The sequence below is a fragment of the Oncorhynchus gorbuscha genome, linkage group LG07, assembly GCF_021184085.1.
Source record: "Oncorhynchus gorbuscha isolate QuinsamMale2020 ecotype Even-year linkage group LG07, OgorEven_v1.0, whole genome shotgun sequence".
Classification (NCBI taxonomy): Eukaryota; Metazoa; Chordata; class Actinopteri; order Salmoniformes; family Salmonidae; genus Oncorhynchus; species Oncorhynchus gorbuscha.
In genome coordinates, this window is record NC_060179.1 from 62,873,432 (window position 1) to 62,891,299 (window position 17,868).

At 42.7% G+C, this 17,868-nt stretch overlaps 1 protein-coding gene across 1 annotated transcript; it reads right to left on the reverse strand.

The window, feature by feature from the left end:
* Window positions 1-1,591: 1,591 nt before the first annotated feature.
* LOC124040197 (mismatch repair endonuclease PMS2-like) lies at window positions 1,592-13,136 on the reverse strand. Its single transcript, XM_046357136.1, is given in 11 exon segments — window positions 1,592-3,248; window positions 3,251-3,302; window positions 5,080-5,249; window positions 5,430-5,530; window positions 5,619-5,786; window positions 6,043-7,580; window positions 8,534-8,717; window positions 10,481-10,583; window positions 10,696-10,782; window positions 12,129-12,268; window positions 12,406-13,136. Coding segments are annotated over 11 exon segments (2,646 nt in total). The 5' UTR covers window positions 12,420-13,136; the 3' UTR covers window positions 1,592-3,159.
* Between the last annotated feature and the right edge of the window lie 4,732 nt (window positions 13,137-17,868).

The following is a 17,868-nucleotide window of genomic DNA, read 5'->3' on the forward strand; positions in this document are numbered from 1 at the left end:
GCACATTTAATGCAAACTCCCCTGTCAAATGATGAGAATCAATGGTTCACAGATCACATCTGTAGTATAAAGATGAACTATGTATCTCCTAAAGGTGGTGGACCAGAATACATCATATTTCACTCCATCTTCCCAGGTGTACACACCATGTCCATGCTTAAATTCTTCTGAAAACATACCCTTTGGAAAGAAAACAAAGCGTATTGATTTGATGTCATGTTTGCTTTTTCATTTTTAGGCATCATGTAATATAATGCATCTTTCTGACTTAGAATCTGTGGACAACTACAAATACCTAGGTGTCTGGTTAAACTGTAAACTCTCCTTCCAGACTCACATTAAGCATCTCCAATCCAAAGTTAAATCCATCCTTCACTCATGCTGCCAAACATACTTTCGTAAAACTGACTATCCAGCCAATTCTTGACTTCGGCGATGTAATTTACAAAATAGCCTCCAACACTACTCAGCAAATTGGATGCAGTCTATCACAGAGCCATCTGTTTTGTCACCAAAGCCCCATATACTACCCACCACTGCGACCTGTATGCTCTCGTTGGCTGACCCTCGCTTCATATTCGTCTCCAAACCCACTGGCTCCAGGTCATCTATAAGTCTTTGCAAGGTAAAGCCCCACCTTATCTCAGCTCACTGGTCACCATAGCAGCACCCACCCATAGAGCGCGCTCCAGCAGGTATATTTCACTGGTCACCCCCCAAAGCCAACTCCTCCTTTGGCTGCCTTTCCTTCCAGTTCTCTGCTGCCAATAACTGGAACAAATTGCAAAAATCACTGGAGACTCATATATCCGTCACTAACTTCAAGCACCAGCTGTCAGAGTAGCTCACAGCTCACTGAACCTGTACGTAGTCCATCTGTAAATACCAACTACCTCATCCCCATACTGTTTTGTTTTTTTGCTCCTTTGCACCCCAGTATCTCTATGTGCACATTCATCTTCTGCACATCTATCACTGCAGTGTTTAAATTGCTAAATTGAAATGATTTCGCCACTGTGGCCTATTTATTGCCTTACCTAACTTATCTTACCTCATTTGCACACGCTGTACATGCTTTTTTTCTACTGTATTATTGACTATATTTGTTTATTCCATGTGTAACTCTGTGTTGTTGTGTTGCACTGCTTTGCTTTATCTTGGCCAGGTCAGTTGTAAATGAGAACTTGTTCTCAACTAGACTACCTGGTTCAATAAAGGTGAAATAAACAAAAATATAAAAATATAAACAAATCTTATATCCTGAACAAAAATATAAATGCAAACATGCAACAATTTCAAAGTTTTTACTGCATTACACATCAAAGAAGGAAATCAGTCAATTTAAATAAATTAGTTCCTAATCTATGGATTTCACATGACTGTGCAGTAGCGCAACCATGGGTGGGCCTCAGAGGGCATAGGCCCACCCACTTGGGAGCCAGGTCCACCCACTGGGGAGCCAGGCCCAGCCAATCAGAATGAGTTTTTTCACACAAAAGGTCTTTATTACAGACAGAAATCCTCCTCTGCACCCCCTCCCCCAGACGATCCCACAGGTGAAGAAGCTGGATGTGGATGTCCTGGGCTGTGGTGGTTATGTGGTCTGTGATTGTGAGGCCGGTTGGATGTAGTGGCAATTTATCTAAATCGATGTCGGAAACAGATTATTGGTCGAGAAATTAACATTCAATTCTCTGGCAACAGCTCTGTTGGACATTTGCCTTTTATTGTCTCCAGCACAAAGTGCACATGTGTAATGACCATGCTGTTTAATACCATTTTTGATATGCCACAGCATTCAGGTGGATGGATTATCTTGGCAAAGGAGTAATGCTCACTAACAGGGATGTAAACAATTTTATACACAATCTGAGAGAAGTACTCTTTTTGTGCATGTGGAACATTTCTGGGAATTTTTATTTCAGCCCATAAAAAACGGGACCAACACTTTACATGTTGCGTTTATATTTTTGTTCAGGATACAATGTGATATGGAAAAATGGCATAATGAAATACCTTAAAGACATGTTCTCCCTGAAAATATGCCACACCTTCACCATGGAACTGCTTTTGATACTTATCATCATACTCGAGTGAGCAGATTGTTTTCATTGATCATGTAGTTAGCAGGCTGAGCAATGTATGCTTAATTTATTATGGTAAAAACAAACAATATGGAGGCATTGTTTCATGTTCAGAGAGAGGCGAATGATGAGCAATGGTTTACCTTTGGACAATAATATTAGGAAGACCAGGGCTCATCACTTCTCTCAAATTGTTTGTCAGTGAATGGTGGTTGTCATTAAATGTGTCCTATCCCACTCTTCATCTACAACACAGGTGTCAAACTCATTCCACGGAGGGCAGAGTGATTGCAAGTTTCTTCCCCTCCCTTGTACTAAAAAAACTCTCCACACCTGGTTGTCTAGAGCTTAATTGGAAACAAAAACTTGCAGACACTAATGCCACGTTCACGTTAGTCGGAACTAGGAAACTCTGAAATTTCCGACTTGCTAACTGGTTGTAGATATACACGTGCCGCAACAAATCAGCAAGTCGATTAGCATTTGAACACGGCATAGGCCCTCCATGGAATGAGTTTGACACCCCTGACAACGTGTGGTTCCAAGACAACACCAGCTTGCCAACAGTTGACTTAATGACCGTTTGTGAGTCGTTATCTCAGGTTTTTTTCTGTTTAAACCCCTTTTGCCATTTCACTTTGTCATCCAGCTGATGCAGTTCAGTAAATATACCATGCTAAGGATCTCAGTATGGAATCATCAGTATGTCAAGAAAGTATTTACAGTAAAAACACAAATATTGTTCTATTCAAGTTGGGTTTATGTACTGAAATTGTCAGAGCATTTGTGTTTGGATTATTTTATTGAATGCGTACTTAAAATAATAAAATTTGTAGAAATATAAAACAAATATGGAGGCTGAACATGAACATGCTGTGACAAATTGGTGAAACGTGAAGATAGAAAAAAAGAAAAACCTAACAGTGCTTGGTTTTACATAATGAGTTCGTCAATGTTTTGGGGGTGAAAAGCAACCTAGTGTCTATTCAGATAAGAGCAGGCCAACACTGTTTAGAGAGGTATTCAGTGTATCTGTTTGAGCTGGTCCAGCTGAGTTGAGAAACCAATGTAAACTTCAGTCTTCTGAGATGATATTCAAGTTTGCAAGGTGTCTCATAGTGGGTCTGCCATGTGGACAGTTCCAAGGCTGCTCTATCTCCCCATATGAACCACAAGCTTCTTCATTTCACTGGTGCTCAGAGCAGTCCCGATCATCACCTTATGTGGGAGACGGAGTACATAGCATCATTGGACCAGGCCACAAATTAAAATTGTGTCGTTGGAAAACTAGCGCAAAAGTATGTTTAAAATACCAAACAAACATTTACACTTTCAATCACTGCATAACATACATTATAACTGGAGTATTTGTACTAATAATTCTTATTTAGTGGTTAAATCATATAGCTCATTAAATCACAAGTCAATCACATTAATACATCACAAAAACATATACAGTTTACATACACTTCGGTTGGAGTCATTAAAACTCGTTTTTCAACCACTCCACCAATGTCTTGTTAACAAACTATAGTTTTGGCAAGTCGGGTAGGACATCTACTTTGTGCATGACACAACAAATTTTTCTAACAATTGTTTACAAACAGATTATTTCCCTAGAATTCACTGTATCACAATTCCAGTGTGTCAGAAGTTTACACTAAGTTGACTGTGCCTTTAAACAGCTTGGAAAATCCCATAAAATTATGTCATGGCTTTAGAAGCTTCTGATAGGCTAATTGACATAATTTGAGTCAATTGGAGGTGTACCTGTAGATGTATTTCAAGGCCTACCTTCAAAATCACTGCCTCTTTGCTTGACATCATGGGAAAATCAAAAGAAATCAGAAAGACTTCAGAAAAACAATTGTAGACCTCCACAAGTCTGGTTCCTCCTTGGGAGAAATTTCCAAATGCCCGAAGGTACCACGTTCATCTGTACAAACAATAGTACGCAAGTATAAACACCATGGGACCATGCAGCCATCATACCACTCAGAAAGGAGACGCGTTCTGCTGGAGGAAACAGGTACAAATGTATCTATATCCACATAACCTGAAAGGCCGCTCAGCAAGGAAGAAGCCACTGCTCCAAAACCGCCATAAAAAAGCCAGACTACGGTTTGCAACTGCACTTGGGGAGAAAGATTGCACTTTTTGGAGAAATGTCCTCTGGTCTGATGAAACAAAAATAGAACTGTTTGGCCATAATGACCATTGTTATGTTTGGAGGAAAAAGGGGAGGTTTGCAAGCTGAAGAACACCATCCCAACCGGGAAGCACAGGGGTGGCAGCATAATGTTGTGGGGGTGCTTTGCTGCAGGAGGGACTGGTGCACGTCACAAAATAGATGGGGAGGGAGGAAAATTTGGTGGATATATTGAAGCAACATCTCAAGACATCAGTCAGGAAGTTAAAGCTTGGTCGCAAATGGGTCTTCCAAATGGACAATGACCCCAAGCATACTTCCAAAGGTGTGGCAAAATGGCTTAAGGACAACAAAGTCAAGGTATTGGAGTGGCCATCACAAAGCCCTGACCTCAATCCCAAAGAAAATTTGTGGGCAGAACTGAAAAAGCGTGTGCGAGCAAGGAGGCGTACAAACCTGACTCAGTTACACCAGCTCTGTCAGAAGGAATGGGCCAAAATTTACCCAACTTATTGTGAGAATTTGTGGAAGGCTACCCGAAACATCGGACCCAAGTTAAACAATTTAAAGGCAATGCTACCAAATACTAATTGAGTGCATGCAAACTTCTGACCCACTGGCAATGTGATGAAAGAAATAAAAGCTGAAATAAATTATTCTCTCTACTATTATTCTGACATTTCACATTCTTAAAATAAAGTGGTGAGCCTAACTGAATTAAGACAGAGAATTTTTACTAGGATTAAATGTAATGAATTGTGAAACAGTGTAATGAATGTGAAACAGTGTTATGTATTTGGCTAAGGTGTATGTAAACATCCGACTTCAACTGTAACAGACACTTACCGACTTCCTGCAGGCCCTGGAGGCGAACATCTGCCTGACACGAGACGGCCGACACATGACCCCTGGGCTGTCACTCAACATAAAGATGAGCTCCTCGATGTCCCCCGGACCAAATGTCCAGTTCTTACTGGTTGGCAGGGACACCAGCTTCACTCGCTCCATCACCTGGGCTGGAACACAGAGCACAATTGAATTCAGAATCAGAAAACAGACAGGCGCCATACCCATGCATACTAGTTTGAAATCTACCTTTTGTAGAGTGTTATTGTAATTTCTTATGGCAAGGTATATTTTATCCCACTAAATATAGGAGTGAGTGAAGTGAGCGTGTTGTTTTACATTTTTCTTACCCTCCTCATCTATGAGGAAATCAAAGCCATTCTTTCTGAAGATCTCAAGGTTCTCCATGAGAACGTTCTCGCTGACTGCTGTGAGGTGGAGATTCTGTGGACTGAGAACACCATAAAAACAAATACGTTTAGCACAAAAGGAGTTAAGTTACCTATATAAAGTGGTGGTGAATGTCAGTGATTCCTTACACAATGAGTCTCTGTCCTTGTAGTGCAGTGTGTTGTTGAAGCATCTCAAAGTTGTACTTCTCGTCGGTGGCGTGCTGGTCTATCATGAAGATGTCAGAGTTGAGCTTAGTTATGATGAAGCCCAGGTTAAACTGGCCGATTATCTCCATGTCCTTAAAACTGTCTTTGCTATGGGGATTACAGATGGGAACATTTCAACAGATTTTAAGTATAATAACTCGATAATAATCATATCGTTATGTTATGTCGACCCTGACGAATGCAGCGTGCACCTAAAAATTGGTTCAGAAATGCAATAGAAAAAATAAGATTAAATTGTGCCACTTTCTTTTATGGAGATAAAAGGTCAAATATAGTGGTCAGGGAAAAAATATTTTCCTTACAATTAACCAACAATAACCAAAAATATAAGTTAAATTCCCACCATATCTCTTTCTTCAGCTCATCCTCAGCACTCTGATTCTCTCCAGGGCTGATTTTGGCTCTGAAGCGTCTGTAGCGCAGCCTGTCTTCAGCCTTCTCTCTACGCTGTTCCTGAAGCCTTCTCACCCTCCCAAACAGCTCCTGTACAGAGAACTGCAGTGGCACTGTCCTCTTCTGTACACAGACTGGTGCGTCCACATTAGACCCAGAGGATCCTTCAGAACCGGCTGAATGTGTGGTCTTGTACTCTAAGGAGAACTGACCATCCTCTAGTTTGACCTTCTTGGCGTTGGGACTGAAGCTCATTTCCTCAGACATCTCTGAAATACGTGGTTCAATCGGCCGGTCGAAGTGCTTAGCAACTGTGTGTTCCTCGTTGAAAGGTTCATTGAGTGCCTCGCTTTTTATAATGGGCTCGTCATCTACTATGTTGTCTGGTGAGTTGAAGTCTGACCCTGTAGTAGCACAGAGACTCTCTGGGGTGGCTGTGGGGGAGCTGTGCTCCGACAGGACGCTCTCTCTGCCAGAGTCTATGTCGCTGTCCGGCGTCATTCCATACCTGAACCCCTCCAGCACAGACCTCCCCACAGGGGAACATTTCACTGCACCTCGACTGATTTTCAAAGGAGATTGTAAACTTGGCCCATGTGTGTTCTGACTCTTGTCAGAGCCTCCGAAGAAAGACTGCAGTTTCTTCTGGGTTGGACCAGTGTTAGCAGCTTTAGCAGTGCTCAACTTGGACCTACTGCCTGGGCTGTTGTGCACGGAGAAAGCAGCCTTCAATCCAGCCAAGTTGAGAGAAGACTGGGGGCTTGGTATAACAGATTCTGAATCATCTCCAGCTTCAGGAGCCGTTTCAGATGATGGAACCTGGCATCCTTCCATATCAGATGGAGGCTCTGCTGGTCTGTAGGAATCTTGTAAAGTGTGTTTACTGGTGGTGGAGAAGGACATGTGGTTGAGGCTGATCTTGTTGACTCCAGTCTCGTACATGGCGATGAGAGAGCTCTTCATGATGGCTAGCAGGAGTTTCTCCTCCTGGAGGAAGATCTGACGCTTGTCTGGAGTGACGTTCACATCCACACACTCTGAGGCAACAGTGATGTTCAATGCAACAAACGGATACTGATGTCTGTTAAAGGTGTGATACACTTCATTCACAACCTTGGAGACCTTAGAAGGATCACACGGGCGTTTGTTGATGTAAAAGAACTGTCTGTCTGTGGCACTTCTCCCGACACCATGATCCCCTCGCGACACAAAACCAGAGATTGCGAAGAGGTCTTTGGGTAGGTCTGCATTACTCAGTCCATAATCCTCCTTGATGTTGTCTGTTGGCGAGAGCTGCTGGAATAGAAGCAGACTCTGCAACTGTTTGGGGCCAAATATGGCTCCAATGTTGTCTCTCATGCTCTGCCTGCCGCTGGTGCAGAGGACCGGGGTGCGTTTGCCCTGTCCCGTCTGGTTGGTGCAGGTGATACGAACCCCTGTTGAGACGATGCAGTAGGACTGGAGGATGTGAATCATCTTGGTGTATTCCTGCACACATACAAAGTGGGAGCACAATACTTTATGCATTCCCTAAACCAGTTCTGAAGAAAATACAAACAGTAGAATAAACCAGTCAAAGTAGTGTGTTGACATTCCTTTTAAAGGAGTGCTGTTATTTTAGTAAATTGTGTTGTGGTTGAGTAATGTACTGTCCAACCACAGCATGACACACCACTCAGTGTTGATCCAAACAAATATGACTGACTAGTGACTAATAACCTCCAGCATTTATGCTGCAATAGTTTGTGTCAGGGGGCTAGGGTCAGTCTGTTATATCTGGAGTATTCTCCTGTCTTATCCGGTGTGTCCTGTGTGAATTTAAGTATGCTCTCTCTTATTCTCTCTCTCGCTTTCTCTCTTTCTCTCTCTAGGAGGACCTAAGCCCTAGGACCATGCCTCAGGACTACCTGGTATGATGACTCCTTTCTGTCCCCAGTCCACCTGGCCGTGCTGCTGCTTCAGTTTCAACTGTTGTGCCTGTGGCTATGGAACCCTAACCTGTTCACCGGATGTGCTACCTGTCCCAGACCTGTTTTCAACTCTCTAGAAACAGCAGGAGCGGTAGAGATACTCTGAATGATCAGCTATGAAAAGCCAACTGACATTTACTCCTGAGGTGCTGACCTATTGCACCCTCGACAACCATTGTGATTATTATTATTTGACCCTGCTGGTCATCTATGAACATTTGAACATCTTGGCCATGATCTGTTATAATCTCCACCCGGCACAGCCAGAAGAGGACTGGCCACCCCTCATAGCCTGGTTCCTCTCTAGGTTTCTTTCTAGGTTCTGGCTTTTCTAGGGAGTTTTTCCTAGCCACCATGCTTCTACAGCTGCATTGCTTGCTGTTTGAGGTTTTAGCCTGGGTTTCTGTACAGCACTTTGAGATATCAGCTGATGTAAGAAGGGCTTTATAAATAAATTTGATAATAACTGACCTTTTTGATGTTGCGTTGGAACTCCTTGTGTCTGACGGGCAGGGTGTAGAAGAGCTGCGACAGGCTGACCGTGGTGCCCTGCTGCCTGGGGTGGGGCGACTGTTGGGTCAGGTGACCGTTGTGGTCAAACACCAGCTTGGTGCCCACCTGTGCATCCTCATGACAGGTCACAACACTGAGGTCACTGGGGAGAGAAGAGGAGGTCAGCTGATAATACTGCAGAGGAGAGTAGGGAACTTGCATCTGACTCTTAAAAGTACAACTACGTTATACTCTCCATCCATCCAGGATATACAGTGCCTTGCGAAAGTATTCGGCCCCCTTGAACTTTGCAACCTTTTGCCACATTTCAGGCTTCAAACAAAGGTATAAAACTGTATTTTTTGTGAAGAATCAACAACAAGTGGGACGCAATCATGAAGTGGAACAACATTTATTGGATATTTCAAACTTTTTTAACAAATCAAAAACTGAAAAACTGTGCGTGCAAAATTATTCAGCCCCTTTACTTTCAGTGCAGCAAACTCTCTCCAGAAGTTCAGTGAGGATCTCTGAATGATCCAATGTTGACCTAAATGACTAATGATGATAAATACAATCCACCTGTGTGTAATCAAGTCTCTTTTTTAAATGCACCTGCACTGTGATACTCTCAGAGGTCCGTTAAAAGCGCAGAGAGCATCATGAAGAACAAGGAACACACCAGGCAGGTCCGAGATACTGTTGTGAAGAAGTTTAAAGCCGGATTTGGATACAAAAAGATTTCCCAAGCTTTAAACATCCCAAGGAGCACTGTGCAAGCGATAATATTGAAATGGAAGGAGTATCGGACCACTGCAAATCTACCAAGACCTGGCCGTCCCTCTAAACTTTCAGCTCATACAATGAGAAGACTGATCAGAGATGCAGCCAAGAGGCCCATGATCACTCTGGATGAACTGCAGAGATCTACAGCTGAGGTGGGACACTCTGTCCATAGGACAACAATCAGTTGTATATTGCACAAATCTGGCCTTTATGGAAGAGTGGCAAGAAGAAAGCCATTTCTTAAAGATATCCATAAAAAGTGTTATTTAAAGTTTGCCACAAGCCACCTGGGAGACACACCAAACATGTGGAAGAAGGTGCCCTGGTCAGATGAAACCAAAATTGAACTTTTTGGCAACAATGCAAAACGTTATGTTTGGCGTAAAAGTAACAAAGCTCATCACCCTGAACACATTACATTTACATTTAAAATCATTTAGCAGACGCTCTTATCCAGATCATCCCCACTGTCAAACATGGTGGTGGCAGCATCATGGTTTGGGCCTGCTTTTCTTCAGCAGGGACAGGGAAGATGGTTAAAATTGATGGGAAGATGGATGGAGCCAAATACAGGACCATTCTGGAAGAAAACCTGATGGAGTCTGCAAAAGACCTGAGACTGGGACGGAGATTTGTCTTCCAACAAGACAATGATCCAAAACATAAAGCAAAATCTACAATGGAATGGTTCAAAAATAAACATATCCAGGTGTTAGAATGGCCAAGTCAAAGTCCAGACCTGAATTCAATCGAGAATCTGAAACTGAAAACTGCTGTTCACAAATACTCTCCATCCAACCTCACTGAGCACGAGCTGTTTTGCAAGGAGGAATGGGAAAACATTTCAGTCTCTCGATGTGCAAAACTGATAGAGACATACCCCAAGCGACTTACAGCTTTAATCGCAGCAAAAGGTGGCGCTACAAAGTATTAACTTAAGGGGGCTGAATAATTTTGCATGCCCAATTTTTCAGTTTTTGATTTGTTAAAAAAGTTTGAAATACTTGTTGTTGATTCTTCACAAAAAAATACAGTTTTATATCTTTATGTTTGAAGCCTGAAATGTGGCAAAAGGTCGCAAAGTTCAAGGGGGCCGAATACTTTCGCAAGGCACTGTATAGAGATAGAACACAGCTTTACCTGAGGGCACAAAGAGAGCTGAGGGCTTCCCCTCGGAAGCCAAATGTTTCCACGTGGATAAGGTCAGAGAAATCCTTCAGCTTCGATGTGTGGTGCTTCAAGGCTGTGAGCAGGAGGATAAAATCAAGGGCCTGAGTACAGTGTCCTACAAAAAACAGTACACTACAGTATGCAATATACAAACATACAATTGGCAGATAAATGGTGTTACTCACTTAGTCCTTCAAAATTAGCCTCTTCCACTCCTTTGCCGTTGTCAGACACTTCTACAAGCTCTGTTCCACTGTCCTTCAATTTAATGTCTACAGATATGAGGTGGAAACAACTCTCCATATTTGGGATTTGTGCAACAACAACGCATTTCCAAAACAGAAACCATACTACATCCACAGTCAATTTACAGTACAGTATTTGCAATAGAGGTTGATCGATTAATCGGAAATTAGGGACGATTTTAAGTTTTCATAACAATCAGAAATCTGTATTTTTGGGAGTCGATTTGCCGATTTTTAAATGTATTTTTATACCTTTATTTAACTAGGCAAGTCAGTTAAGAACACATTCTTATTTTCAATGACGGCCAAGGAACGGTGGGTTAACTTAACTGCCTTGTTAAGGGGCAGGACGACAGATTTTTACCTTGTCAGCTCGGGGGATACAATCGTGAAACCTTACAGTTAACTTGTCCAACGCAATAACGACCTGCCTCTCTTGTTGCACTCCACAAGGAGACTGCCTGTTACGCGAATGCAGTAAGCCAAGGTAAGTTGCTAGCTAGCATTAAATTTATCTTATAAAAAACAATCAATCATAATCACTAGTTAACTACACATGGTTGATGATATTACTAGATATTATCTAGCGTGTCCTGCATTGCATATAATCTGACTGAGCATACAAGCACACAAATATCTAAGTATCTGACTGAGCGGTGGTAGGCAGAAGCAGGCGCGTCAACATTCATTCAAACAGCACTTTTGTGCGTTTTGCCAGCAGCTCTTTGTTGTGCGTCAAGCATTGCGCTGTTTATGACTTCAAGCCTATCAATTCCCGAGATGAGGCTGGTGTTACCGAAGTGAAATGGCTAGCTATTTAGCGCACGCTAATTGTCGTTGTGTTGCTGGTTCAAGCCCAGGGAGGAGCGAGAGGGACGGAAGCTATACTGTTACACTGGCAATACTAAAAAGTGCCTATAAGAACATTCAATAGTCAAAGGTTAATGAAATACAAATGGTAGAGGGACATAGTCCTATAACTACAACCGAAAACTTCTTACCTGGGAATATTGAAGACTCATGTTAAAAGGAACCACCAGCTTTCATATGTTCTCATGTTATTAGCAAGGAACTTCAGCTTTCTTACATAGCACATATTGCACTTTTACTTTCTTCTCCAACACTTTGTTTTTGCATCATTTAAACCAAATTGAACACGTTTCATTGTTTACTTCAGGCTAAATTGATTTTATTGATGTATTATATTAAGTTAAAATAAGTGTTCATTCAGTATTGTTGTGATTGCCATTATTACAAATAAATAAATAAAAATTGGCCGATTAATCGGTACCAGCCTTTTTTTGGTCAGCCAATAATCGGTATCTGCGTTGAAAAATCATAATCGGTCGACCTCTAATTTGCAAAGCACTTACCAACATTGGTGGCCCCTGCATCAATACTGTTTTCAACCAGTTCCTTGACAGCTGTAGCCAGGGTCAACACAACTTGTCCAGAGCAGATCTGATGAACAGAGTGCCTGTCAATGGCCTTGATGATTCCAGCTGGTTCAGAGCTGTTATGAAATATAATCATGACACAAATGGCTTTGGTACATGTATGCAGGTGTTTTCATTCTACACAATTATGGTTCATTGCAGTTGAGTGTAACATCAATGAACAAGGAAACATGTAGATGGGTACTCCTCTCACCTTGCATCCGTCATCTCGACTGTTTGAAGAAAACACCCTAGCTGGTGCACTGTCTGTTTGTATAAGGTCTATATTCTGTTTGTTGATTCTGTTTTCTCTGGTAGCACCATTTCATCAAATCAAATTCCGGTTACAACTAGATGGCTAGCGTCTGACAAACCAGCTAGCTAGCAGGCTGTCATACATGTTGTCAGCAAGTAAGAAAACTAACGTTCAGTTCACAGAATTCAGTTATCGCAATAACAAAAATCAGTAAACCGTGATTTAGAAGGAAGTGGCTGCAATGAAAACAAAGGTAGACCTCTTCCTCCTCATGTTGACATCCATCTATCCGCGCGCTTGTTTTGGATTAATCACCATAGATTCTGCGCAGAGAACACGAGCAGAGCTCTTGCTCTTCCTCGTGTTCATCTTCTTCGTCGGGGTTTGTTAAGCGGATCGCATCCAACTTTAATGTGCATACATTGCCACCTACTGTACTGGAGTGTGAGGCCAGTCACGGCCTACATTACATTAAATTCTGCGCCACTCGGGAGACCCCGCAAATAGATTTTAACAAACAATTAGTCCCCCCCAAAATGCGGCCCTCCGTTGAATTTCAAAATCCCACTGTGGAGCTCGAGCTAAAAAGTTTGCCCACCCCTGCGCTAGTGCCTACATTATATTCAACCCTCTTAGACAGTTTATGTGCCTGTGTTATGACGTTCTCTTACTGTTAGTTGTTGGTGCGCAATGCGCATTAACATTTATCTCGGTTTCGCAGGGTCCAAGCAGGGTCATGGCTAGAAAGGATTTATATATAATATATGCCATTTAGCAGACGCTTTTATCCAAAGCGACTTACAGGTTTCGCCCAGGGTTACAAGCGCCAGGGTCATGGCTAGAAGGACCACATTATTATTATTATATTATTATTATTATTATTATTATATTATTATATTATTATATTAAAGGATTTACATTTGGTCAAATCAACGTCAAAAGTTGTTTGACAAAAGTAGTATCCCGTCTTGCCAAGACCATCCAGCGGGCCAATCCCTTGCTGTCTGCCAGTCAATAGAACCATTAAATTATGTTTTGCATAGGGTAAACCAAAGCCATATAATTTTGACTAAATATATGACTCTGGGGTGAACTATTGAACAAGTCAGTACTTGTAGTTTTCTTTTGAGCCCATCTCTAAAATGTGTATTTTTTTCTGATTAATAATATTTTTAAAAACATGTATGTCACCAATAAAGATTTGTAACATTTCATCATCCTTGCCAGGATCAGGGACGAAATTAGATGCTGCAGGGAATGTCTTACTTGTAGCGCAAAATAATAAAACGAACAAGACCGCGGTAATGGATTACATGAATTGATAGGGTTACGGTTTAAAAGTGAAACAATCTCATCAATATATAATGATACAAATGAAGTCAGAATTGATTCATAATTCTCCTCACAGTGGACGTGAATTGATTAAACTGAACGTAATGTTCAGCTCATGCTTTTTTAAAGACACCCCCCCTCTATTTCCTGTGTGTGTTGTTCAAAATGGATGACACTTGACGGTATGGGACTCTTCTGGCGAGCTTTTGTAAATATTATTTGATAATAACATCTACCTAAAGTAGTTACCGTTCATGCGAAATGGAAAATATTAAAGCCAAAGTATTCTTACAGTTCAGAAAAAGTGGGATATCGAAAAGAGTGGGCGTTTCGAAAGGGACCATATAAGGAGAAGTGGGGATTTCGAAAGGAGTCAACACTAGAAGCGCTGGAATTCCATAAATACTAGAACCGCCATGACTTGATATTTCTATTATTATTTCAAATATTTAATAAAATACACTGTAAAATGAATGCTTCTTATAATAAGGTAGCTAACGTTAGCTAACATTTACGAAAAACGTAAAGTTACGTACATGGCAACGGGTAGGTAAAGTTCAAAGACAAAGCTCACAGTGAGTGAATAGAGAATTTTTCTTGGCTCCAACTGAAATTCCTTACTGTCATCTCTGCAGACCATGACTAAAGTCCGATAACACAAAGGACATCTTGAGTGGCACTTTTTGAAAACCCCACTTCTCCTGATATGGTTTCCTTCGAACCCCCCACTTTTCCTGAGAGATGCACTGCATTGAGAGGTTACATATCAGTAGGCAGTAGCATAGAGACCCTGAGGGATGACTGCTCTGAGAGAGGATATCGGAGCTGGACCCCTTTCCCTACCTGGTCCGGTTTCCCAAAAGCGAATGCCGCGTTCAAAACAACTGGGAACTGGGAAATTTCTGACTTCATAGCGTTCAAAACAACTGGGAACCCAGGAGAAAAAAAGAGCTCCGACTGGGAAAAATCTATTTCAAAGGTCATCCAACTCGGTCCTCTTTCTAGAGAACCGACTTTCCGTCATAATTTTACGTCGTATTATTCAGAGTTCCCAGTTGTTTGAACGCGGCATGAATTCGTCGTTAACACCTTCGTAAGAACATCGTTACATCTCCGAGCTGTTTCCCAAAACCAATGCATTTGAAAACGCCTGTAGTCTTACACCTGCCTCAGACCACTTGTAGAACAGCTAAGGGCATCGTTAGATATTTTTTTTGCACACTTGCGTCACTTTATACACAGAACAGGTATCCGTCTTTCTGTGTCTACTGATAGCGTCAGAACAAAGTTCGTAAATTGTTTCCAGTGTGTCAGAATGCGCTCTTGACCACTCTTGTCTCCAAAATATTGGCCGCTTCGTGGGCGTAGGTGTGAAACTAATCAAGTTAGTAAAAAAATAAGTTAAGAACAAAATAGCACAATTGTTTACGGGCATGTAAAACGTCATCCATCCTCTTCGGCGCCATCATCTAGATATGTTGGTGCCACTGAATTAATTTAAAATATTGATGGGAGACTGTTACGGAGTAGTGTAAATGATTTTTATAGGCTGAATCATGTTGTATTTTTTAATTCTGTAATGTATTGATTGTTGCTGCCGCCTTGGTCAGGTCTTGTCATGCAGGTGAAAGAGGACCCAAAAGCGACTTGGCGAAAACAGAGTCTTTAATCCAGTAAAGTAAATACAAACAAAAAACACAACTTTCACTCGAAATGACGAGGACAAACTGGAGACTCGATCTTGAACAGCAGGTGAACAGCAGGTTGCCTCGGGAAGGCACTTGAACCAGACAGACTCAGACACCTGCTCACCACGCAGCATCTGAGGAAAACACGACACGACAGGGCGATACACAAACACAGCACGGTGAACTCTAGACAAGGAACCGACAGGACAGGAACTTCACAAAGGAAGAAATAGGGACTCTAATCAGGGGAAAGGATCGGGAACAGGTGTGGGAAGACTAAATGATTGATTAGGGGAATAGGAACAGCTGGGAGCAGGAACGGAACGATAGAAAAGAGAGAGCGAGAGAGTGAGAGGGGAAATCAGAGAGGGATAGAAAGAGGGAAAGAACCTAATAAGACCAGCAGAGGGAACGAATAGAATGGGAAGCACAGGGACAAGACAAGATAATAAATGACAAAACATGACAGTACCCCCACTCACCGACCGCCTCCTGGCGCACTCGAGAGAGGAATCCTGGCGGCAACGGAGGAAATCATCAATGAGTGCAACGGACCAGCACGATGCTGAGACGGAACCCAACTCCTCTCCTCAGGACAGTAACCCTCCCAATCCACTAAGTATTGAAAGACCCCGTCCCGAGAACGCATGTCCATGATCTTATGTACCTTGTAAATAGGTGCGCTCTGACAAGGACGGGAGGGGGAGGGAAGACGATACGGGGTGCGAAGAAAGTCCAGGAGACATGGAAGACAGGATGGTCTGATGAAACAAAATGGGAGACACGGAACGGACCAATGAATGACCATTGATGTTAGAGGAGGAAAAGGGCAACAATACCTTGGACTCTTAATCCTGCGTTTATTGGCGACAGTCTGTGCCCTGTAACGGCAAAGTGCACCACCCTCCTAACCGTTGAACAAACGCTTGAGCGGAGGGAACGCTGGACGAGTCAACTTACGAGAAGCTGTCGTGGAGGAAGGTTGCCAGTGGAAAGCCACACTCTGGCCGCAACACTTGGACTCTGAATCCTGGAGATAACCCGGCAAAGTGCAGACCTCAATGGTGAATTGCGGGCCTCTGTCTGAAACGGCGTCTAACGGGAGGCCATGAATTCATAATGATTTGTGCCGTCTCCTTAGCGGAAGGAAGTTTAGCATTTTTAGAGAACCTATGCGACAACCGTAAGAATCACAGTCTTCCCAAACAAAGGCAGACCGGTAATGAAGTCTAGGGCGATATGAGACCATCAGACATCAGAATGGGGAGCGGTCTGAGCGACCGGCAGGAGGAGAATTACCCCAAGACTTATTGTGGAAAAATTCACGGTACGGCGCGTGTCACGCCCTGAGTCAATCCCAAGAACATTTGCTGGCAGAAAGAAAGAGTTTAAACACCGTATGCTTGGCAAGTGAGCCCACTGAAGAACAGCCAGACTGTGGAATGTGGAAACAGGAACAATTAAGGAGGTTACTAGGACACTAAAGCGGCAATGTGCGTGAGTGCTGTGTCTTTCAATTCCCAGACTGTTAACCCGACAACACGCCCATAAGGAAGAATCCCCTCGGGATCAGTAGAAGCCACAGAAGAACTAAACAGACGGGATACAGGCATCAGGCTTGGTGTTCTTGCTACCCGGACGGTAAGAAATCACAAACTCGAAACTGCACAGAAAAACAACGCCCAACGGCTTACGGGCATTTCCATATGTCGTTTTTCAGAACGTTTGATGTACTCAAGGTTCTTATGGTCTGTCCAAACGACAAAAGGAAAAATAAAGCCCCCTCCAACCACTGTCGCCATTAGCCTAGGGCTCCAAACGGATGGCGACTGCAGTTGACGGTTACCCACATCATAGTTGAGATGGCGACAGGCGATGAGAAAAATAAGCGCAAGGATGAACCTCCTCGTCAGACTGGAAAATGTACGCTGGGATAGAATGGCTCCCACGCCTACCTCTGAATTGTAAGCGTCAGAGGGTCCTCGACAATGAATTGTCTTGACGTCAGGAGTAACGAGGATAGGAGCGGACGTAAACGTTCTTTTTTAGAAGATCAAAAGCTCCTGGGCGGAACCGGACCACTTAAAACACGTCTTGACAGAAGTAAGAGCTGTGAGAGGGGCAGCAACTTGACCAAATTACGAATGAAACTCCGTAGAAATTAGCGTTCCAGGCACAGCGCTGCAACCTCACGTGAGTTTGAAGAGGCCAATCACTGACAAGGACCTTAGCGGAATCCATCTGAATGCCTTGTTTAACGGAACCACAATTAATAAAAGGAGACATGAAAAGAGCACTTCTCAGACTTTACGTAAGTTTTCTCAAAAGGTTAGAACACGTCTGAATGGACTGAACATGAATCTCGAGTGAAGAAAAAATCAGGATATGTCAAGATAGACAA